Source organism: Schistocerca americana, chromosome 4 (genome assembly GCF_021461395.2).
Source record: "Schistocerca americana isolate TAMUIC-IGC-003095 chromosome 4, iqSchAmer2.1, whole genome shotgun sequence".
Classification (NCBI taxonomy): Eukaryota; Metazoa; Arthropoda; class Insecta; order Orthoptera; family Acrididae; genus Schistocerca; species Schistocerca americana.
Window position 1 is genome coordinate 817695812 of NC_060122.1, and position 24920 is coordinate 817720731.

The window sequence follows — 24920 nt, forward strand, 5'->3', positions numbered from 1 at the left end:
AAGGTCCAAAGAAGAGTGGCATGATGTGTGAGCGGCACATTTTGCCATCACGAGAGCGTTACAAATCTCTTAGAAAGTTTGAAGTGCGACACACTTGCACATAGACGACGCGCTAAATGGAAGGGGCTGCTCACTAAATTCCAAAATCCGATCTATGCCGAGGATGTAGAGCATATATTATTACCAGCAACTTTCATATCGCACAATGATCACCATTCAAAGATAGGGAAATTAGAGCTCGTACTGAGGCATTCATACATTCTTGTTTCCCTCTCGCCTGATCTGCGAGTAGAACAGAGGGGGGGCGGGGGATATGGCTTTGGCGCGAATAGTGCTCTCCGCCACACACTGCTTGGTGGCTAGTGGAGTATATATGTAGATGTAGTGTCGGATGAAGCAGTACGGGCAAGATGGGAGGGAAGCATGTGGCTACTGTTGTAACACGGCCTGTTGCTGCCTTGGCCGTAACCAATGCTGCCCTGTGCAACGCTGAGTCAAAGGCTGTACTTCTGCAGCAGCTTCCCTGTCATCCTGAACACATGCAGTGTGCATGACAGGGTTGACTGAGCAACTTCTGATACCTGCCCCCACACAGCAATCTGAGTGCCTGCAGCCCATGACACTTCAAAGGACTCTGCTATATTGAGCACATCTGTAAGTGTCGGATTCTCACACTGAAGTGTTCTTCACAGGCTTCCGTATGCAGAGCCAGACAAATAACAACATCACACACCATGTGATCAGCATAGGATTTGTGATGGGTATGTGACAAATTTACAACAATTGTTCAACCCCCATAATTCTGCAGCCCAGGCTTTGTAGATTGGTTTGGGCATTTCTGATAACGGTAAAATTCTATGTGCGTCCCAATGACGTGCATTCTGTCACAGTAATAAGTTGAGAATAGCTTGGACGTTTCATCAAATGATAAGCTGGTCGGTTCTTGCAAAGACATTAATTGACACCGCTACTGATAAATGTGCCTCAAAAGCCAGGAAAGAAAGAAAGCCCTACACAGGTTTGCATCGCCCATGCAAGAAGACTGGAAATGTTGGTGTAACTGTGTCTTTTAAGAGTCCCAATCTTCAGACAACTCATCATAAGCTGGAAGGGGCGATGGTTGCAATGTCAGTAGAGTAACCAGCCACAAATACACAGCTGCCACCTGATTGAGATTGGTGGTGAGATCCTGCTGTTGTTCCGTGAAAGCTTTCTGCTGGGCAGTGATACGTTGGAGTATTTCTTCTATTGAGGTGTTCGTCGGGTGTCGTAGCAGTGGCACTAACCTGCAGAGAAAACATAACCGTCACTCGTCGCCAAGTTTGCTGTAGCAGGAACGAACATGATTTATGGAACATAGTACTTTACAGAGCAACATGAAAGATACAATGAAGTACTGATTGTGTGTAACACTAAACAAATTCACTGGACAACAGTAATACAGGTTACAGAATAGGCCGAGCAGTCCTTTGCAATTGCTCAAATAATGCTGTTTCTTTGGCAGCTCAACAAAGCGCGCGAGGAGGCTGACCCAGGTGGCCTCTATAAGTGGGCCTGTGACCTGTATGGACATGTGGTCTCTGACATCACACACATCATGGGTGAAGGTTGTCAGTTCTAAATTCTGTACTGAGATCTTGATGATCAGGTTTTTGACCTTCCTTGACAGTTTAAACACTCCTTTTTTTTCCCACTCAGCCTTATAATTACCTCTCCTGTACAATAACAGCTTTGGAATCACTGACTTTTATCCTTTCTGTGATTAACCTTAACAGCAGTGAATGCTGTGACCATTTCTTCAGTCTGCAACAAATGTTGCTCCTCTTTCAGTAACCTTGCTGTTAAATTATCGATTGTCACATGAGTCCTAAGCAGTAACAAACGAATCCTATTTTGCTTGAAGTCAACCAAAAACTTTGGCAATCTTGTCTGTATCTCCCAGTGGTTAACAAGTCTGCAAGAGACTGTGCTAATGATTCGACTTTACTCATATTGATGTGCCATGGTATAACAGTGCAGGTTTTTATAATGGGAGAACTGCTGTTTCAATGTACGGTAACTTTACTTATTGCAGATCACTGTTCATTGATTATTGTAAGACAGTTTTACGTATCATTTCCTGTGGTACACGACATAACAGTTTGCATAAATAAACAAACAAACTGTGTCAGGATAACAACTTTATATTTGTTTACTGCCAGTTTCAGTATGTGTTGCAGGTTATTTTCAGGTCCAGTGCTGCAAAGTGCAGTTTGTCAGCAGTTATGTAAAACTAACAGTTTGCAGCACTGGACCTGAAGACAATCTGCAACATAGACTGAAACCGGTAACCAGTAAAAAAAAAAAAGCTGTAATCCAGACACTGTTTGTTTGTTTCTTGTATTAAAAGGGGTCACCTTTCCTTGGACATGCAGTCATTTGTGAAGGATAACAGTTTGCAGCTGGTCGAACTCTGTACTAGGTGAGATACAAAGCATTGCTTTTACATTAAGCTCATCCCACAAATTCTGTATAATTGTCCCTTCAGCTGGCTTACTGTACGTTCATCAACGTCCAGCAGTTTCTCAGCACGAAATATAATTTCCATTTTATATTTTTATAATTGAAAATTAGCTCCATCAAATTTATGGGTAACTTCAGAGACATGACTGACCCAAGGAAAATAAAATTTCATCTCAGTTAATAAACATGTTTTGCTGGGCCCTTAACCTGATGGTCAGACTGTAATTAAGTTATTACAGTTTAGGGCAAATAAGTTTTATTACTGGAATAAAGCAGAAAGCACTTTAAATACAGACTAGATTCTACAGACAATGATACCAAAACAAATTAGTATGTCAGTCGGAAGTGGCAAAGATATAATAACATCATATACATTATTGTCAACCTGCACACAGGTATCACGAGATAATCAACACAACAAGCCATACTACAGCACAGGTAGTTATTTATATGTGTAGTAGTGAAGTATACATTCTTTTATTTTGCATTGATGCAATACACAAAAAAAATGTAGTGTCAGTTGCAAGAATTTTTTGTTGCCACTGTAAGCTATTGTCATTTTATTCTCAAGAGTTTGGGTCATGAGAAGTATTGAAAACAATTTCATACTTTATTTCAACATTATTGTATATCTAACAGCTTGTGTGGTAAATGGAATACGTTCCTATTTGTGTAGTCATAAGGAACAATTTCTACCTGGCTTTTCTTGATGTAGGTGAACATGATTGCCTGGTACATCGTTCTTAATTATTTCTTGCCCTGTAGCATGTTGTACATGTTGTACAAAGAATGAAAATGCACTTAGGCAGTGGTGAGATTAGTTGAGAAGCTAGAATTTTTCATCCTAGTACAATGCTTTATCTGTTCTCGATGTGATGTGCAATTCATTATGTACAACATTGTGTTTGTGAGATGATAATCTTCCCAGAGGCTCTTGTTTCTAAAGCGTAAAACTATGTCTCACGTAATCTGATGTCCTGTCATGGTCTCTCTGAATGAGGCAGAGTGTTATGTATTCAATAGCCCATCACTATTCAGGTGGCTCTGAACACTGAAAACACTCAGCTCAACTCAGCAGTGTTATTCTCAGGTGGAAAAAGAAGCTCTTGTTATTGTCTTTGTCTTTAAAAAATTTGCATATTCTTGTATGGTGTGCAAATTTTTATTTAATTATTGACCATAAGCCCTTGCTTTCCAGGTTTAGCCCACCAGCATCCTTGCCAGACAAAGCCACTATCTTCTTCAGCGGTGGGGTCTGTTCTTGTCCTGGTACAATTATGAGATCCATTTTCATCCCATGTCACAATGTGCAAGTGCAAATGCTGTGTCCTGGTTCCCCATGGGCCCTGGTCACTCATTTGACCCGAAGGATGTGCTTCGTTTTCTATTGGATACATAGGCGAGGTGTCTCCATCATCAGTTACTGTATTGTCTCTGTCTTTGTGTGCCGCACACTGTTTTTTCGTCATGGCCGTCCCCTAAACATCCTTAGGAAAGAGTCCACATTGATTGCGCTGGTTATTGGGTTATTGGCCATTGCTGCTTTCACTCATTTTCCTTATGTTGTTCGTTATCTGTTTGCGACGGCAGACATAACTATCAAGGTCCTGTTGAAAATATTCTCCATAGTACGCTTGTCTTGTATGTTGGTTGCAGACACTGGTTAGTTGGTTAGTTGGTTACATGTTCCATAAATCATTTGAATGATTTTTTATCAAAATGATGTGGAACAAGTGAGTGTACGTAATATGTATACCTGATTGGTGTTAACATTATTGAACACATTATCGTTTTATTGCTACTCTTGCAACTACACTTAAAAACAAGTGTTTTTTTATTTTTATTTATTTTTTTATTTTTTATTTTAATGGCTACTAGTTAGAAATTTGTCCTTGGAATAGGGGTTGTCGAGGTGAAATGACTTTAAATTAGATTTAAAACTTGCTTCGCTACCTGTCAGACATTTTATGATATTAGGCAAATAATCAAAAATTTTTATTGCTGCATATTGAACTCCTCTCTGAGCCACTGACAGCTTTAACAATGCGTAATAAAGGTGATTTTTTTCCCCTCAAGTGTTGTAAGTATGTACATCACTGTTCTTCTGAAATTGTGATGGATTATTTATTACAAATTTCATTAGTGAACATAAGTATTTTGACGGCACAATAAAAATGCCTATCTCCTTGAAGAGGTGCCCACATGACATGCATGGGTGAACACTACATATTATTTTTATTGCTCACTTCTGTGCCATCAATTGTTTGAAGGCAGAACACCTTGTCTGAACGTTTAAGGTACAGATGTGCAAGTATGTTGAAGACTTTTGTAAGCCACAGATGCTGCACAACCTCTCACTGCTGGGCGGACATTCCCCAGCGGTACTAGTTTTGTAGGCTTTCGTACCTGGCTTGCCAGTCTGGGCCGGACGCTTTGGATGGTGCCCTCACTGGGTTCCAGCCATTGTTCACAGCTGGTGCAGTCGCTGCTTCTTCATGGTTCACACCAAAGGTAGACTTGTGGGATGCCGCCAGAAGCAGTTGCACCGCTGAATGGGCCCCGGGCCCCTCTTTGGGCCTTGGGCTTGACATTTCATTCTTTGCTGGCTCTGACCACTTTCGGGGTCAGGCAGGCCTAGCAATTGGGATTTCGTCATCACCGATAGTGGGTTTGCTTCCTGTGATCAGTGCTCCACTGCGCACTGTGCTGAGCTGGCACCGCTGCCAGGAGGGATGGAAGCCAGGTCTCTGTCACAAGAGCCTCTCCTCTCCAGTCCATTGTTGTTCCTGCCTGTATTGACAGCCATCGTTGTGGACTCCAATCCCTAGATGGCTTGTGCTCCTCTCTCTGTCACTGGTCCTGTCCACTGTTCAACCCAGGGTCCACAGGTGGCAAGGGAGCCCTTCTTGTGACTTTGTCTGTTGCCCCTAATGCTCTGCGGACACCTTCGACATCTCTGCATCACAGTATTTTGGATGGAGACACTTGGTCCTTCCACCCACAGGGAAGGAGGAGTGTAGTAACCTGTCAGTTGCTGCACCTACTGCCCACAGCGGACGTAAGTTGAACCACTGCAGCAAGCTCGCTCCATGCGTTTCTGAAGATGAGAAGGAATATAATTTTAAATGTTAGGAAGCTTTTTTGAAAGGCATTTGTCTGAATTGTAGCCTTGTACAGAAGTGAAACATGGATGATAAGCAGTTCAGACAAGAAAAGAATAGACACTTTTGAAATGTGGCGCTTTCAAAGAATGCTGAAGTTTGGATGGGTAAGTTGTTTAACTAATGATTAGATTCTGAACAGAACTGGGGAAAAAAGAAATATGTAGCATAACTTGACTAAACGAAGGTGTCAGTTGATAGGACACATTCTGAGACATCAAGGAATCATCAGTTTAGTATTTGAGGGAAGTGTGGAGTTAAAAAAGTGCAAAGGGAGGCTGAGAGACAAGTACAGTAAACAGGTTCAAATGGACGTCTTTTGCAGTAGTTATTCGGAAATTAAGAGGCTTGCACAGGATAGAGTAGCGTAGAGAGCTGCAGTCCACAACAGCAATAAAAATAATAATGTGCATTAGTAAATATGCACTCTCTGAAACATTGGCAGTAAAACTGAAAGTTATGTCAAACAATGGGAACAGTATTAGGAAAAGGATAGATTGTTACCCAGCATAAAGATGACTTGGTCATATGTGTGTGTGTGTGTGGGGGGGGGGGGGGGGGGGGTCTTTCTTTGCGAAGAAGGCTTTTGCTGAAAGCTATGATGTGTAACAGTCTTTTTTTGCAACTCAATGGGTCATCTTTCCAATATGTAGCAGTCTATCCTTGTCCTGATATTTTTGAAAGTTATGTCATTATCAAATGAATCTGGCTGTAACAAACCTGAATTCTACGTGTGTACATTGTGTGTATAATCAAGATTATCAGCTTTCCTACCAGTGAGAACAACAGTTGAGAAGAACAACAGTTGAAATGTATTTTACTAGACCATGTCTCAGCAGGCACTCGTAATTGGCATGTATCCCGTTACTTTTCACTGTGCTTTCTCTTTTTTAGTATTCCACATGTAGTCATTACTGTGCTCAGGTTCTGTTAAGTCAAGTAACAAACAACAGTAGTTCACAAGGTTGGCCCTAATTAGAGAGCCCATATTGGTTTCCTTTCTTGCAGCGCTTTTCTCAGTCCTTTTGAATATATGGTGTACAATTTATTTTCAGAAAGGAAACAGTTGTCATTTGAACTGGCTACAGAAATTGGTGTAGCATCATATGCAAATTGAGGTCAGAAGTCTTACTGTTAAGAATTTTTTTCTTTTACAGGTTTATGAGACAGATCCTTTGTCCAAACTTATTTGTCACAGATGTCTATACAAGCTCGAACAAAGCTATGAATTCCGTTGTGACGTGTTCAATGCATTTCAACAGTTGAAGAAGGCTATGAACCAGAAGAGGAGTGACCCAGTAATAGATAAATATCTGTCTATAGTTGAAGATGAAGTAATTGTAATTGGTGGGAAAGAAACATGTCATCCTGTAAGTACATATCCATAATACAAATATCTTTGTCTTACAGCCTTATCTTCCAATAGTAACTATATTTACCTGGGAGTAACCTGCTATGTCTTAGTATTGCTTATATACTTATCTTGAGAATTCATCACATAGAACTACAGGAGAGAGCCTCCTCCCCCAGTTTTAGTAGTAACGGCACTGCATGATAACCCAATACTGTGTTTGTACTGAAGCAAAATAATAATCAGGAAATTTACAGTTCTTGTACTAGAAGTATCTAAGGGCATGGTCGTGTAGGGGAGAGGATGACATAATTCTGAAAGAATTAAACTTGAGCCACAGTTCTTCTACACACTCCCGGCCGGAACTAAATGTTTCTAGTTTCTCCTTGTGCTGCTTCTTTATTTAGTTTTAGTGTTTATGTAAATTTTTCTACTTGTAGTCGCCCTGTGTACTTTGATAATCACTGCTGTTACAACTGCCTAATGATCACTGATGCCAACTTCAATGTAGGCATGTTTTGTTGTCATTGAATCTAATGTATATCCATCATGAGTGGGCTTCCGAATTATCTGTCCTGGGTGGCTTTCAGAGAAGTCAGTTAGTATGATACAAGCCTTACCATGCCCACCACTTACACAAATGTAATTGTTATAACTCATTGCTAGATGGTTAACGTGTCCTCCAATGATGACATTGTGACAGGGACATTTATACAGGGTGTTGCAAAAAGGTACGCCCAAACTTTCAGGACACATTCCTCACACACAAATAAAGAAAAGATGTTACGTGGACATGCGTCCATAAACGCTTAATTTCCATGTTAGAGCTCATTTTAGTTTCGTCAGTATGTACTGTACTTCCTCGATTCACCACCAGTTGGCCCAATTGAAGGAAGGTAATGTTGACTTCGGTGCTTGTGTTGACATGCGACTCACTCCTCTACAGTACTAGCATCAAGCACATCAGTACGTAGCATCAACAGGTTAGTGTTCATCACGAACGTGGTTTTGCAGTCAGTGCAATGTTTACAAATGCGGAGTTGGCAGATGCCCATTTGATATATGGATTAGCACGGGGCAATAGCCGTGGCGCTGTACGTTTGTATCGAGACAGATTTCCAGATCGAAGGTGTCCCGACAGGAAAACGTTCGAAGCAATTGATCAGCGTCTTAAGGAGCACGGAACATTCCAGCCTATGACTCTTGACTGGGGAAGACCTAGAACAACGAGGACACCTGCAATGGACGAGGCAGTTCTTCGTGCAGTTGACAATAACCCTAATGTCAGCGTCAGAGAAGTTGCTGCTGTACAAGGTAACGTTGACTACGTCACTGTATGGAGAGTGTTACGGGAGAACCAGTTGTTTCCGTACCATGTACAGCGTGTGCAGACACTATCAGCAGCTGATTGGCCTCCACGGGTACACTTCTGCAAATGGTTCATCCAACAATGTGTCAATCCTCATTTCAGTGCAAATGTTCTCTTTACGGATGAGGCTTCATTCCAACGTGATCAAATTGTAAATTTTCACAATCAACATGTGTGGGCTGATGAGAATCCGCACGCAATTGTGAAATCACGTCATCAACACAGATCTTCTGTGTACGTTTGGGCAGGCATTGTTGGTGATGTCTTGATTGGGCCCCATGTTCTTCCACCTACGCTCAATGGAGCACGTTATCATGATTTCATACGGGATACTCTACCTGTGCTGCTAGAACATGTGCCTTTACAAGTACAACACAATATGTGGTTCATGCACGATGGAGCTCCTGCACATTTCAGTCGAAGTGTTCGCACACTTCTCAACAACAGATTCGGTGACCGATGGATTGGTAGAGGTGGACCAATTCCATGGCCTCCACGCTCTCCTGACCTCAACCCTCTTGACTTTCATTTATGGGGGCATTCGAAAGCTCTTGTCTACGCAACCCCGGTACCAAATTTAGAGACTCTTCGTGCTCATATTGTGGACGGCTGCGATACAATACGCCATTCTCCAGGGCTGCCTCAGTGCATCATCAGGGATTCCATGCGACGGAGGGTGGATGTATGTATCCTCACTAATGGAGGACATTTTGAACATTTCCTGTAACAAAGTGTTTGAAGTCACGCTGGTACGTTCCGTTGCTGTGTGTTTCCATTTCATGATTAATGTGATTTGAAGAGAAGTAATAAAATGAGCTCTAGCATGGAAAGTAAGCGTTTCCGGACACATGCCCACATAACATATTTTCTTTCTTTGTGTGTGAGGAATGTTTCCTGAAAGTTTGGCCGTACCTTATTATAACACCCTGTATTAGTAAGCTAAGGTTTTCACTAAAGTCTTTGGCTACATTTGGGAAGCGAGTCTGGTGGTCAGTTGAAAGATGCAGTTACAGGTTTGTGCACAGCCTTGTTACTGACTATTGCCAGTGCTTCAACGTTTGTCTCTGTGGGTTTGAGCTTCTTGTCTCCTGTGACGAATACATCATCTCTATTTCCCATAAGCCTATCCTTTTGATATTAAGTTAGATTTTTCCCATAAATCTCACTGTTATCAGTTTTAAATTTTAACTAGCTTTCTGTCCCTAGTGTTATGAGAGATCTATTGCTTCTTTGGAACGCTTCAAACTTGGAACTTAGTTTTGAATACATTGATAGCTGATCACTGTGATTTTAATACTTTCACTTGTAAAAAGGGGAGGAGGCATAATACTTTGGGGTCTCCTACACCTATTGTTATCTGGGCTGCATGGGGAGTCACCTAATCTTAAGAAAGGATGCCTCTCAGTCCTATGGTCAGAGTGTAGAAACTCTAAACCTAACTTGTCACAGAATCATTGAATCTTTGGTGCAGGCTTTCCACTTGACTCAAAACCGGGGGCCATAATTAGCTCTGATGACCTTACATAACTGGCTCAGTTTGATCTTAATTAAATTGAATGAGGTGTTGCAGTTGAGGGTACTGAATTCATATTAATGAGGAACAAGGTTCAAGTCTGTGTCTGGCCATCGTAATGTTGGCTTTCCATCACTTTCCTGAATCACTTAAGGCAAACATTTATGATATGTTAAACTCCTAAGTTTCCTTCCATCCTTTAAACTAAATAAAACTCTTATTAACTCTGCCACATAACACACACAAGATATGTAGCTTCCACTGTACTTTAGTAGGGCGTTAATAACTTCATCATCGGAGTCTGAGAGCTACACACTGGTTTGAATTCACAGTATTTAGTTAACAGCTTACAACAGAAGCTAATCTTGTAGAATGTATATGGTGCATAGCAATATCTTGCTCATTACTATTCCTTCTGTGACATTGTGGCACATTTCATATGTTCAACAAAACAAAATTATTTGTTCCTGCATGGCGGAAAAATGACACTTTCAGTCCTGGCTGAAATCTTTGTCTGTTTTTTAACTGAAGACAATGCAATAGACAAATACTCATTAATGTTAGTTGTTTGACTTTTGCTGAACACAGGGACTCAGCTAATAGGAATTTTTTCTTCAGTGTGCAGTATTTAGTTAGAATATCCTCATACCACTTCCCCTCTGCGATCTTTAATGGTGCCTAGATGAGAGAAATTATCTTGAATTTTGAAAGGGTGGTGGAGAGTTAAGGGAAGGGGGCTGTATGTATGCCATGTGACATACTAAGATAAATCTGTTTACCTCAGTTGTAAACTGGTGGGAGCAAAATTGAGATATTCAGATTTGTTTATGCTGTCTGCTACAGGTACTTATATTCACCAAAAATGGTAATAACTATTTGAGGGGAATAATTCTTTGTGGCATTTGATAAGCTACACCTGCCTCCTAGGTCATGCCAGATGGCGAGCAACTTGGGGAGCTGTGCCACCATTGGTGTGCCTGGTGTTCCTGAGCTGGGGAATGGTGAGTGCTGCCAGTCTTCTGTAACCATAAGCTCTGTGCATGCTTCAGTGGCCACTTGTGCATGACAGAGGTGGACTGCATCACTGCCCAGATTGCAAAAATGGTGTATATTAAAACTTAATGAGGCATGCTGCGTGCTGATGGGGTGGGTAGCTGTAGTGGTGGTGTAGTCGTGAGCAGGCAACTTCCAGTGAACCTGCTACACCTCAATTGTATGAGGCTTACCCAGGCATGCTGAGCACTGTCTGGGCGAATCTTTATTTTCCTAGCTGCTCGTGGAACTGAAGTGGCTGGTGATTCAATCTTTACAAAGTCCTCCAGTGTGTCAGGTGATCCACTGGTTGTACCCAACACACGACCACCAAAAAGAGATCGAGAGGCTAATCTTCCAGAGCATTCGACAATCTCTCTAACAAATAGTAACAGGGTCAAGCTGTATCAAAATGTATTTACAATTATTAAGAGTGGAAAAGGGTCATTTAAAAAAGGAATCCCCTTATTTGGAAAGCACTAGAACGTATCATTATACTGAAAAATTAATAAAACTGTGTAAAAGTGTGTGTGTGTGTGTTTTTTTTTTTTTTTTAAAAAAAAGAAAAAAAAAATCACAGCTGCCTTAAATCAAGCAGAGGTGTGATCTGTTGCCATGTTATGAATATGACAAAGAAGAAATAGCTGATGGAATTTTCTAATGAAAGAGTAAGAGGTGTATGTAACATAATGAATCCCGTAAAAAAAAAAAAAAAAAAAACCACCCTTTCGACTGACCAAACCTTTCACTGTATATTAAGGCAGGATTCCTGTGGCTGAAAGTGCAGCCATATCATCTTCCAAACCTTCTGTGACATTTCAGGTGGCAGTGATATGATCATACACCTGTTGTCTGCACTTTGCAAGCAGTGTGTGGCAGACATGGTGAAGTAGCTCATGAAACAAGAACAACTTCCTTCCTTCCAGAACTCTACATAAATTACTCTGGCATCACACAGCACAGAATGAAAGCTGCAAAAAATTCAGAAGGAAAATAAGGTGATGCTACTGCCTACATTCACGAGACACAGGGCAGACCCCTTCTCTTTAAGAAAACTTGCATTTAGGAGTTACAGTCTCCACAGAAAGATGAACTCAGTGGGGAGAGAGCTAAAGTCGGTGTGGCCATATTTGTCAGTGACAAGTACTACTCCATGCCTCTCCTCCTCAACACCATCTTGCCAACAAATTCTACACTAGTGTGTGATGAAAGTACAACACGCTCCTTATACTTTCCCCAAGTGACAACTTTGTTCCTGAGGCTCTCAGTGATCTTATTGAACAGGTTTTCCATCTGTTCATCCTTTGTGGGAAATTTATTGCACTTATGTACTGTGGGGATCTATAACCACGTGTCTCCAGAATCGAGCTGTTGAGAACCTAATTTCTTCAGAAGAATTATGCCTACTGAACATGGTCATTCTCTGCCATAGGCATCACAACATGAAACTTCCTGGCAGATTAAAACTGTGTACCGGACCGAGACTCGAACTCGGGACCTTTGCCTTTCGCGGGCAAGTGCCCTACCAACCGAGCTACCGAAGCACGACCCACGGCCCGTCCTCACAGCTTTACTTCTGCCAGTACCTCGTCTCCTACCTTCCAGACTTTACAGAAGCTCTCCTGCAAACCTGCCAGGAAGTTTCATACCAGCGCACACTCCGCTGCAGAGTGAAAATCTCATTCTGGAAACATCCCCCAGGCTGTGGCTAAGCCATGTCTCGTCTCCGCAATATCCTTTCTTTCAGGAGTGCTAGTTCTGCAAAGTTCGCAGGAGAGCTTCTGTAAAGTTTGGAAGGTAGGAGACGAGGTTCTGGCAGAAGTATGGCTGTGAGGACGGGCCGTGGGTCGTGCTTGGGTAGCTCAGTTGGTAGAGCACTTGCCCGTGAAAGGCAAAGGTCCCAAGTTCGAGTCTCGGTCCGGAACACAGTTTTAATCTGCCAGGAAGTTTCATATCAGCGCACACTCCGCTGCAGAGTGAAAATCTCATTCTGCATCACAACATATTTTCCTGCTCTCACAAATACTACTCAGGGGTGTGTAGTCAGTGCTTTGGACTCCAGAACCTACATCCTCACGTGCATACATCTCTTGAATCAAAGAATACCAGGAAGTAAGGCACTAAAGTGTGTGCTCAGAAAGCCTAAGTGCATGCTGTACAGTTTGAGTTTGGGACAGTATCCAGGAATGGATGGATCACATTGTGATGGTGATCCACCAGGCCATTGATGCAGCCATTTCAAAGTCTGCAGGCCGTATACAAAGACTGCTTGTGTCTCAGTGGAGGGAACAGTGCTGCTCTGCAATCAGGGTCATGTGGGCGGCACTGTGCATGTTTAGATACTGATCAACTGCAGAGAATGCCGTAACTTCTTGATTAGTGAGGGGCAAATATCGCTATTATTAAGAATAAGAAGAGATCATGGCAGGATTTTCTGAACTCATTAAACAGTTCCACCAGCTTAGCAGAAGCTATCAGAAGGGAAAGTGGGCCACCTATGACCTCCTTACTGAAATGGGGTGCCTTCAAACACCACCCAGAGACATTTCCAAACAATGGTAAAGCAATATGCCAAGACTGCTGATACCACCACCTGGATCCAGCATCCCCTTGCCACCATGCAAGTGAGGGATACAGTTTTAAATTTCAAAGATTGGGGGCAGTATTTGGGCATCATATTTGGTTTTAAGTTGTGTGTCACTTGTCATCTGGTGGCAGCTCCTTATTGTGCATTGTGCTTATGGGTTCTCTGTTATTACAGATTCAGTGACATACCAAACTGTTGCAGGCCCTCCCATGAAAGCAATTTTTACAGATCATCTGCAAGTTGTATGGGATGTTGGGATCTGTGACAAGCATGATTTTGTGGCACTTGGTGTTAGTCAAATACTAGCACTGTCCTAGGGTTGGCACCAACTGCCACCTTGGCTCTGAAGAGGCTCAGAATAATTTTTGGCTTAGTAGGGTACATGAGATACTTAACTGTGACAAGAGCCTGAAAAACAGATGTACACATAGTAGGGCATGTATAACAACTCAGAAATACTGCATTGATAATGGCTAGTTACTAGACGAAATCTGGATACGCTCTAATAAAGATGGAATGGAAATGATACTGATTGCTGCTAACGACTACTGGTTGCTGCTCTCTATCATTTTGAAAGTTATTTCACAGTTGTCGTGCACATTCCACTTTCCTTATGGAAGCTAATTTGATACTGCACTCCAGCATATGTTTTTAATTCTAGTTTTAATTAAATTTTAAATGAGTGCCACAACTATGTAGCTGTATTTACAGACAAATCTAAGCATGACATTTTCTTGGCTGCTCGATGGTGTACTCTGAGCAAGTTCCCGAAATCTGTGTACCAAATGAATTTGTTGTGTGTGATATGGAGTTACATGCAGCTGTGAGGCCACTGGAGCATATGGGATATACCTGTGCTGAGAAGTGTATCATCTGTTCCAACACTCTAGGTGCCTAGAAACCTTTTAAACATATGTACGCAGCAGACAAATGTATCCAGGACTCCCTTCTCTACCTGCAAACCAATTATTCGGTCATGACATACTTCCTTCCAGCCATTGAGTCAACATGAAATACTTCTCATTATCCTTTGAATAGGGTACAGTCAGATGATGCATGGCTTGCTGCTCTGTTGGGAGGACCCTCTAGGTGTGGGAGGACCCTCCAGTGTCTGTTGCTTATGCTGTACAAATTACAGACTACAACATTTTAAATGAATGTATATTTCATTTTCAGACAAGAGAGTAAAGATTAATCTATCAACTGATATGTGCTCTATTTTACCTGACTGTAGTATGACTTTGAAAACTTTATCAGGTGTCAGTCTTGCTCACTAACTGGCTAGGGAGAAGGTTTTAATGTGTTACCAGGATGGCTCATTAATCCTTGTTTTTTGTAAGTGATCAGCCACACTCATGAACATTTACATACGCACTCTTTTGGTCCAACTTATTCCTGTATGAATGACAATAAAAATTGTAAGTTCACTGAAAAAACCTAAAAATTGCATTTTTTTACCCTGTGCATATTTCTCAGTAATATTAAGTTCTCAGTTTTACTTTTCTTGTATATTTGGAGTGGAATACATGGTCTCACTACCTCTTGCAAATTGTGTTACAATGTTTTGTAAAATGTTCTCCAGGACAAGAAACACGGATCTGAATCGATGGACAATCCTGTGCAGTCGTATGGTGGGTGCATTACATTATCAGGACATTGGCCAGGAGACCAAAATGAGCAGATGGAGATTGTCAAGCATACACCATTTGATGAAACCCATGCTGTGGATGTTCATGATGTTGCACCAGATGTAAAGGCAAGAAATAGCAGTAGTGAAGGAGATAATATATTCAGACATGGTGAAAATGAAATAACTTGCATAAGTAGTGACCTAAACAATCAGGCATGTAGTGACAACAGAATAGAAGCTGACAAACAGGAAGTAGTGCAGAATGGGCTTGTTGGGTAAGTGAGATGTATTTTATGTTTGGGAGATGGATACACATTTGAACTACTGTTTTGTTTTGATAACTCAGATCTGATGCTTGGTGCTGTGTGGTCTTAGCGCAGGTACCCTTGTGTACTGTTTTCTGTACCCCATAGATCTCGACTGCTGCTTTAGCCTGAGTAGCCCTGTAAGTGATATTATGAGAAATAGAATGTGTTGAGTGATTTTAAAAAATGGCAGAAATCACCACATGCCAGATGAGCGTTATGAGTGGGAGGTGGAAGTGACTAAGAAGAATGCTTGCATTCTTTTCCTAGGGCTGACTGGTTGAAAGGCCTCCAGAATAGAATAGAATAGGATAGAAGAGAAGAGAAGAGAAAAAACAAACTAAAATCTCTTTAAATAAATAAGTTTAACAGTCTTGCAGTTTAATAGTCTCTTATTTTAAAAACAAAAAATTATATTTCTGACTGGAGGAAAATAGAAAATGGAAGGATGAAATGTGTTTTTCATAAGAAAGAAAGCAAAACACAGTGGAAAACGTGTCAACTGACCTTCATTCTTAGATTTCACAATTTACTTTTTGTCCATTTTGTTGGAAGTTTATGTGCGGAAGAATACTAGGCAGTTGCTATATACCTGAGCAGCAAGTATCTCTAAGTGAAGAGATAGGAGCTTGTGAACAGGCTTTGAAATCAAGCCAGTTAATTTCATGCTGTCCTGATCCATTTCTGTGAAGTATAAAATCTAGATTAGTATTGATGCCTTAGCTTTCCTTTTCTTTGTTATATATTTTCAGGATTTCCCCTGAAGTACATTACTTTTTCACACAATGAAATAATCTTTCAAATTGATATTTTTCATACACTTGCCCTGATGAATTAACACAGCAGTACCTCACACCATGTAATGTTCATTCATTATGCCTGTTGAGAGTTGGTAATGGTGGTGGTGGTGGTGGTGGTGGTGGTGGTGGTAGTGGTAGTGGTAGTGGTAGTGGTCTTCAAGGACAAGATTCTTTCTCACTGGAGCTAAAACCATGGGCATGTGCAAAAAATTATCCAAAAGGGGCAAATTTCTAAAAATGACCATTTTTTTTATAATACTGATTCTATGAAATTGAAAATGTGCCATTCTGCAAGAACTAAACCTTGCAAAAGGAACAGAAAATTCATTGTATCTCACAGGAGTAACAGTTATCTGCTTGTGATACCTAAAAGATAAGCATATTCCATTCTGACATGTGAAATAGATCTTTTCATATTACTGATACTATTACGGATTATGTGTTTCTTGAGTTAACAATTTGAATTACATCCTGTATGATAAAATGCACCACATACATTCAGTTAGGAAACGAAGCCAAAAAATGTTCACAAAGGTATTTTTAATCATCGGCTAATAAGTTGAGGTCAAAAATAAAAAGTAAAATCCTGAAATGAGAAAAGATCAGAATGGCTGAGGAAGTCCAGTTGGGTATCACTAAGAACAGCTAGAACTAGAAATATACATTGCCGGTGGGAAGAAGGGGAGGGCGGGGGGGGGGGGGGGGGGGGGGGGGCTAGACACCTGGACCTCGAAAGATGACATCAATTTAGAACCGAGGGATAGTATGTACTGATAATGGTTTCAATATTGTGTGCCAACAGATAGTGTAGCAGCATAGCTATCAGAGCGCCATCTTTGTCTACGCTTTCATAGAGAATGCTCACAGCCAGAAGGCTCATTGTAGTGTGAACATCTAAAGCAAGCAGGCAACCATGCTATTGAGATGCACTCATGTTTTTCTACAGCCAATTGAGTGAGTTTGAATAGGGTCTAATTGTGACCTTCCCTGTGGTGGGTCGGTCCTTCCATACAATTTGGATGTGCTGCTTCAGTTGTGCAATGATGCTGGTGTCAGTGGTCACGCGAACGTTAATGTAGATGAGATTCTGGATGTCCGTGCAGCACAGACACCTGCCAGGATCATCTTATTGTAAGGGCAACATTTGCAGGTCATCCAGCTACAACAGCAGAGATGAGAGAGCTGTGGGCCCATATGTGTAAATACAAACTGTAGCAAACTGGTTATTGGCAGTGGGACTACCGGCAAGCACACGTCTAGCCCATCTTTGACTCGTGCCACAGCATCGACACGCACGGCTCGACTGGTGGCATCAGAGGACCACTTAGAAGATGGAATGGTGGACCGTGGTCTTCTGTGATGAAAGCGGATTCTACTCGTGTGCAAATGATCACTTGTGCATACAACATAGACCTGGTGAGTGCTGTCTCGTAGTGTGTCTTCATTCGAGACACGCTGGCCCCACCCCCAGGCCTTATGGTGTGGGGTGCGATAAGCTATAACTCTTGTACACCTTTGTTGTTTCTGGAGGGTGTGCTAACCAGCACTCAGTATGTGCAGAACGTTGTTAGACTCGTTCTTCTGCCGTTCTTGCAAGAGGAAGGTGATGTGTTGTTCCAGCAGGATGATGTTCGCCCACACACTGCCCGTGAAACTCGATATACTCTGCAAGATGTACAGCAGCTTTCCTGGCCAGCACGATCTCCAGACTTCTCTCAAATTGAGCACGTGTGGGATATTATGGGACGAGAAGTCACTTACGTAACTTGTCAACCGACTACTCTTACAGAACTACATGCACAGATCGAGCAGGCAAGAAATAACATATCCCAGGACGGTACTCGCCATCTGTAAGATTGACTGGATGCCAGAGTGAGCATCTGCGTTACAACCCGTGGAGGCTACACCATATACTAACTGGGTGTTTCAGCATGGGTTGATACCTGGTCCCTCAAACCACTTGTGCTATTGATCTGTAAGTGTAATCCGTTCATGTATTCCAAATGCACAGTTGCAACAATAAATCTTGAGTGAATTGGAAACCTCTAGAAGAGTGTACTAATTTTTTCCCAGTCATGTATATCAGTAATACTCCTCAAAGAAACATGAAATTACCTTTAAAATACACTTTTTCATCGTTGGCCCTTTTTTTCCTTGCGAAGCTCCGTATCTGATCATGTTAATGATTTTATTGAGTTGTTTTCATATTCCATCAGCCGGCATGATTAAAGTTTTAACATCTGTGTTTTGGAAGATATACTGTTTGGATAGTTTGCATAATTTGTGTCCCAGCCCCAACCATTGACAAGATAAAAATGGTAAATTTTCAAAAACCACCCTCACATTGACCTGTAGAACTTTACATGCTATGACTGACTCTAGACTGTCCTAGTCTTCCCAGTCTGACACATTATGCAGTAATGTCAAATCAGTGACAGAATTCATAATTCTGTTGCTGTATGTTGTGATATATTGCTCCCTGTAGAGATCAAGAAGATGCCAGCTTTGTAGAACATTTTTCTGAGCTTCAGATTTCAGTCTTTTTCTCTTGTCTTGCACAGAAAATAGAACTATTCTTATTCTGACTGTTGCATTTGGATTAACATATGAAGTATAGATAATTACACTTACAATATAAAAGTTCATTTGCTTTAGGGTCTGCTACAATGGTTGTGTCATGTAAAACTGATTGTAGTCTCTGCAGGCAATCATTGTTCACCAACGGACAAGAGATAAACTACTATTGCACATGTGGCAATTGCGGTTGGATGCCAGCCATAGACACAACCACCACCTCCATATTCATGTACCACTGGTGTCCTGGTGATTGACATGACTCCATTTTTATGTGTTAAACTGGTGTTTTTCTGCAGTTCTATAAAAGCTGTATGAGCAAGTGACAGATAAAAGTTTGAGGATTCCTTCATCTGTGGTCCATAATAGTTCGTATTCCCTTTGCCTGCAGGACATTATAGGAACTGCCTTTGTACCAATCAAACCGCATAATTTCTCATCAACAGTGTAGTAAGCAACCAATGACAAACTATGTAGTGATTCTAAAGTCACAGTATTTCCTGTTGTGCGTGACTATGCTAGATTTGCAGCTTTTTAGAAGCCCAATCGTTCCTAGAAATGTGCCAGAATTCTAAAATAAATAAAAAGTCTATTCTCCTGATTCCAGGAGGGAGACCTTCCCCCTCCCTTTGTGCTGTATGGACGCCTAAGGTGGCTGTAACTAAAACTTTTAGTCCAGTTAGTTGATAGCCATGTATTGGTCATGCAAGAATCTCTGCAGACATCACAGTGTAACCTTCTGTTCGTAATTCTTCTCAACTGCGCCGACTCAAGACCATTAATTGTACAGGGTCTGGCAGGGAGATGTTACGTTTTAGAATTTGCCATAACTTAAAGTGGTGGGAGAACTAGCACATGTGTAGTAGTTGATATATATTCGTTATTAGTTGCCATTTCAGTAGCCATGGGTCCTTGGTCAATTGAACAATGGGTCTTTGTGTATGGGACACTTTTGTTGCAACCATTCATTCAGTAGTGCAAATGCAGGAAAGATTTCACAGTGAGCTCAGTGTTGGTCGAAATGGTGTTGTCCCATCTTGCACAACAGTAATAAAGTGGTTCAACAACATCAGAATGAGAGGAATGGTGAGACCTGGAACAGCACGGGGTGGCATTCGAAGAGTTAGAACAGCAGAAAAGATAGACAAAACTCAACAATCTATGTCAATTCACTGCATTTTGCAATTTGACCTCCACTTTCATCCTTTTAAAATCATGGTGGTTCAACAACTGAAGCAAAATGTCTATACATGGCAGCATATGTTTGCCAAAAGTACGCTGGAAATCTTGGAGTAGCCTGATTTAGCATCATTGGTGCTTACTTTTTCTGAGAAAGTGGACACACTGACTGTCAACTTGCAACGTTATCTCACAATGTTGCGAGAATTTTTTATGATAGAACTGAGAAGATAGCTGATTGACCTCAATAATGTTTGGTTTCAACAGGATGGGGCTATTTCCTGTGCCTCAAGACCACTCATAGCTTTCCTAAAGGAACATTTTCCAGGTTGCCTCATTTCTTTGCGTGGAGAGGTGGAGTGGCCTTCTCGATCTCCAGATCTTTCTCCATGTGATTATTTCTTATGGGGGTACCTAAAATTTCGGGTTTGCATTGAAAAACACATGCTCTTGAAATTCTTTCAGTAGTCATTACTGGAGAAATACTCCTTGCTATCCTTGAAAGGTATATGCACTGTTTTTCCAATGACCTGCAACAATGGTTGGCAAGAACAGTTGCCACTTGCATGACGTCATTTTTTGCGGCTGAATGACAATCCATTCTTGTTTGTGCTTTATGTTTATTAAATCACAACATATTTATAATCTTTGGAAAATGTAAAAATTGAAATTTATTTTAAAAAATAAATGTTTTAGAATGTTTTGAAAAAATGTCTACATCTACATACATATGTACTCCACAAAAGCACTGTATGATGCATGGTGGAAAGTACGTTGTATCACTACTTGTCATTTCCTCTTCTGTTCCATTCACAAATAGAGCAAGGGAAAAATGACTATATGCTTCTGAACGAGCCCTAATTTGTCCTATCTTGTCTTCGAGAGACTTACGTGAAATGTATCAGCAGCAGTAGAATCATTCAGCAGCCAGTTGCTCTGCAGTTCGCAGCAAATGCCGGTTCCTTAAATTTTCTCAGTGGTGTTTTGTGAAAAGAATGTCAGCTTCCTTTCAGGGATTTCCATTTGAGTTCATGAAGCATCTCCCTGATAGTAGTGCATTGATTGAATGTTTTGGTAACAAATCTAGCAGCACGCCTTTGAGTTGCTTCAATGTTTTCCTTTAGCCCAGCATGGTGGGATTCCAAAGACCGGAGCAGTAGGACCCTCCTCAAGACCAAATCGCACTACTGTTCTATATACGGCCTCCTGTATAGATGAGCTACACTTTTCCGAAATTCTCCCTGCGAACCGAAGTTGGCCATTTGTCTTTCTGCTACTTCCCTTACATGCTCATCAATTTCATATAGCTTTCCAGTGTTACACCCTGATATTTAGTCAATGTGGCTGTGTCAAGCAGCACACCATTAATCCCATATTTGAATATCAGAGGACTGTTTTTCCTAATCATCTGCATTATCTTACATTTTTCTCCCTTTAGGGCAAGTTATCAATCAACACACCAAATAGAAATTTTGAGCAGTCCTAGCGAACTCCCTGCGGCACTACTGGCAATACTCTTGTCACTTATGAGCGCTCACCATCAAGGACAAGTCTTTCAGCCAGTCACATATCTGAAAACCTATTCCATATACTCAGACCCTAGTTAGCAGTGGGCAGTGGGGCATCACCTCAGGTGTTTTCTGAAATCTAGTAATATGGTGTCCTTCATCCATGGTTTGCAGGATATTGTGAGAAAAGGGAAAGCTGAGTTTCATATGAGCAGTGCTTTTAAATCCATGTGGATTTGTGGCCATCAGCTTTTCTGTCTCAAGGAAATTAATATATTCGAACTCAGAGTACATTCAAGAATTGTGCAGCAAACCAGTGTTAAGAATATTGATGTGTAAGTTAGCAGGTCCAGTCTTTTACCTTTCTTATATATGGGACTCACATGTGCTGTTTTCCAGTCGTAGAGTACTCACTGTAAAACGAAGGTGAGATTTCGTTCCGTCTACACTTTTGAGGCTAAGTTCTACTTTTGATGCAATATGCAAGAAAAGAATAGGCATATCAACTGCCTATGGAGAAAATCGTTTCTACTTACATGTAAGAGAAGAAATAAATTAACTACTATGAATATTAGCCATTTCACTTGTTCAACACCATGTGTTGCTGGTGTGACATGTGACAATTTCAGACGGTCTTACATAATCCTGAAAATGTATGTTTGTATTCAATCCACATAACCCATATGGGTAATCTCGTGCCACAGGTTATACCCCAGATTTATTTAAGTAGAGTGCATTTGTGTTGTGAAGCATTTATGTACTATAGGTGTTCACATTCGAAAGTTTGTTCATTCCCTCATTTTACTGTCTTTAGTTCTAATTACACCTGAAAGAGGGTGATAACTCAAGGTCTTAACTCTGAGCTTATACTACATGGTTTGTATTTATTATTGTTACAGAACTATAAAAGCTTCAGCTGTTAACCCCGTGACATTGGGTATGAGTGGGTGTCATACTTCTATGTGATTTATTACAACTGTATTATTTTCTCACTCATGCACACACGCTCACTCAACATGACACAGTTTGGCCTCTTTGTTGGTACCAACCACCATGTATAAATCTCACTACCATTTGGGATGTGCTCTTGTATCATTTCTCATATATATTCTGAATTACTTAAAAACTAAGATTTCCCATGGGACAATCATACCACAGTCACAACCTGGAATAGGATTTGTGAAACACCATGTTACATCAAATATCATGCCTCATGAAGTATGGCTCTCACTTACCATTATTTTCTTTTGCTGACACAATATTTAGAATCAGTATTCAGACATGTGCCTTTATGGCTCGAAGTAGTACTCTCTTTTGCCTTCTCTCGTACCCATAGAGTTTTCCCTAAAACATGGCATGTAGGCCAATCTTTATTTCTTCTCTGTAGTTTTGTATTTTGTACAGACACCTGTTTGTGTTTATGTAGATTTAGGTTTGTACATGCTTGCTGTGTGTATCTTTGTGTATATATTATTTTTTGTAATTATATGTAAGTATTCCTGTAGCTTAGTGTAGATGCTTGAAAATAATTGACATAAATATTCATAGTTTTTAAGTAGTTTTCAAAAAATGTAGTTTGTTTAATTTTTAGACTTAATGGTAGTGTCTAGTTGTTTTTCTTTTGTAAGTTAGTTTCTTTGTATTCATTTTATTCTGTAGTGTAGCTAGCTCACCTTATGGGATTTGATATTGTATCTCACCCCCATCTCGTCCTCCAACCACAGCTGGGGGACTTAGCATGGCCAATTTTAGTTTTCTGTCTGTTGGAGCTGAATGGCACTGTTGCTAAGTGCAACTTCAGTTATATTTACTGCATGCCCCCAGTTACGCCAGTTTGTGTCCATATTGGGGGGCTGGGGATGTTTCCAGTCATCCATTTCTCAGCACACAATTATCATTCATATTATTGGTAACCCATATACTACCTGGCACAGTTTGCCAACTATTATAATTGTGATTACTTTTGTTGTTATGGTCTGCCCTATTCTGATATCCATGCCTGTACCCTTGTTCTTTCTTACCCCCATAACTATTATTATTATTCATTAGGTAACTCGCACTTCCTCGATTATTACTGTTGTTGTTGTCGTCTATCTTGGGAGGAAGGTGTCAACCGTTGGAGTTGTGATTACTGTTATTACGATTGTTATGTTTCTCATTACCTCTTGCATTTGCTTGCACCTTCAAGTTGTTTGTTAGTGCTTTTGTGTCTTCGTGGATAAGATCAGTGAAACCTAAGACTGACAAAAGTACTGCAAATCTGACTCGGGCACTGTGACAAGTTTTTCATGAATGCTCGATGTTAATTTTCCTTTAAGTATATGTAATACGAGGGCTGTTCAGTAAAGAATGATCATAATTTTTTAATGGTCATAACTGCACTAAAATTTAATCTTTGATATTCTGTTAGCTTAATGTGCAACAAACACATCGTAGTAGTTTCATCATTGGGACTCCTGGTTCCTGCCTGTGAGAGACAGACAAGGACAGAGCTGTTCAGTATCGCCTACCGCTGCGATGGAGGTAACACTCGAGGAACAATATGTGGCTTTGAAATTCTGCTTTCGTCTCAACAAATCTTCAGCTGAGGCGTATACAATGTTACAGGAGGCCTATGGGGAGTCAGCTCTTCCCTACAGCACAGCTCAAATGTGGTTTAAAATGTTTAAAGAGGGGAAACAATCAATTTCAAAGGAAGGTGGACCCAGTGCTCCAGTTACTGCTTGGAAGAAAACATCAGCACTGCTGCTGTCATTGTGAGAGAGGATTGACGAATTACCTTAAGATCACTTTCTGAAATGCTGAACATTTCATTGGGTGCCACCCACACGTCAGGGATAGAAAAATTACACGACACATGTTTGTGCGCGATGGGTTCCAAGATGATTCCCGAACAAAAGTACGTCTGCGTGCAGGTCTGCATTCAGTTAAAGTTGATGTTAGAGGAAGATCTGGAGTTTCTTTAAAATGTAATCACTACTGATGAAACTTGGCTACATCATTTTGATCCTGAGAGCAAACAGCAAAGCTTGAAATCTCCTTCATCATCAACCCCCAAAAAAGCAAAAGTGGTTGCTTCTGCTGGGAAAGTTATGGTCATCTCATTCTTTGATATTCATGGAATGGTTTGTCAGCATGTTGTTCCTGCACACACATCAGTAACTGGACAGTACTACAGGTATGTCCTGAAAACATTGCAAGTCCGTATCAGGTGCAAAAGACTGCATTTCCATGAAGCAGGCTGGATGCTGCACCACGATAATGCACGGCCACATATTGCCAATGTTCTTGCTGAATATCTTGCAAAAATCAACGTGAAGTGCATAGTCTGGGTTTAGCCCCATGTGACTTTTTTCTGTTCCGTAACATGAAGAAACGCCTTCGTGGGAGGCATTATCAATCATCATAA

The 24920-nt window shown here is 40.9% G+C and overlaps 1 protein-coding gene across 3 annotated transcripts in view; it reads left to right on the forward strand.

Annotated features, from left to right (window-relative positions):
- Window positions 1–24920, forward strand: part of LOC124613186 (zinc finger protein 271-like) — a 107581-nt gene that overhangs the window by 24479 nt on the left and 58182 nt on the right. For all 3 annotated transcript variants that reach the window (XM_047141833.1, XM_047141834.1, XM_047141835.1), the window contains exons 2-3: window positions 6821–7033; window positions 15098–15420. In XM_047141833.1, the coding sequence (XP_046997789.1) occupies window positions 6821–7033; window positions 15098–15420 (536 nt within the window). The remainder of the gene's footprint in view (window positions 1–6820; window positions 7034–15097; window positions 15421–24920) is intronic.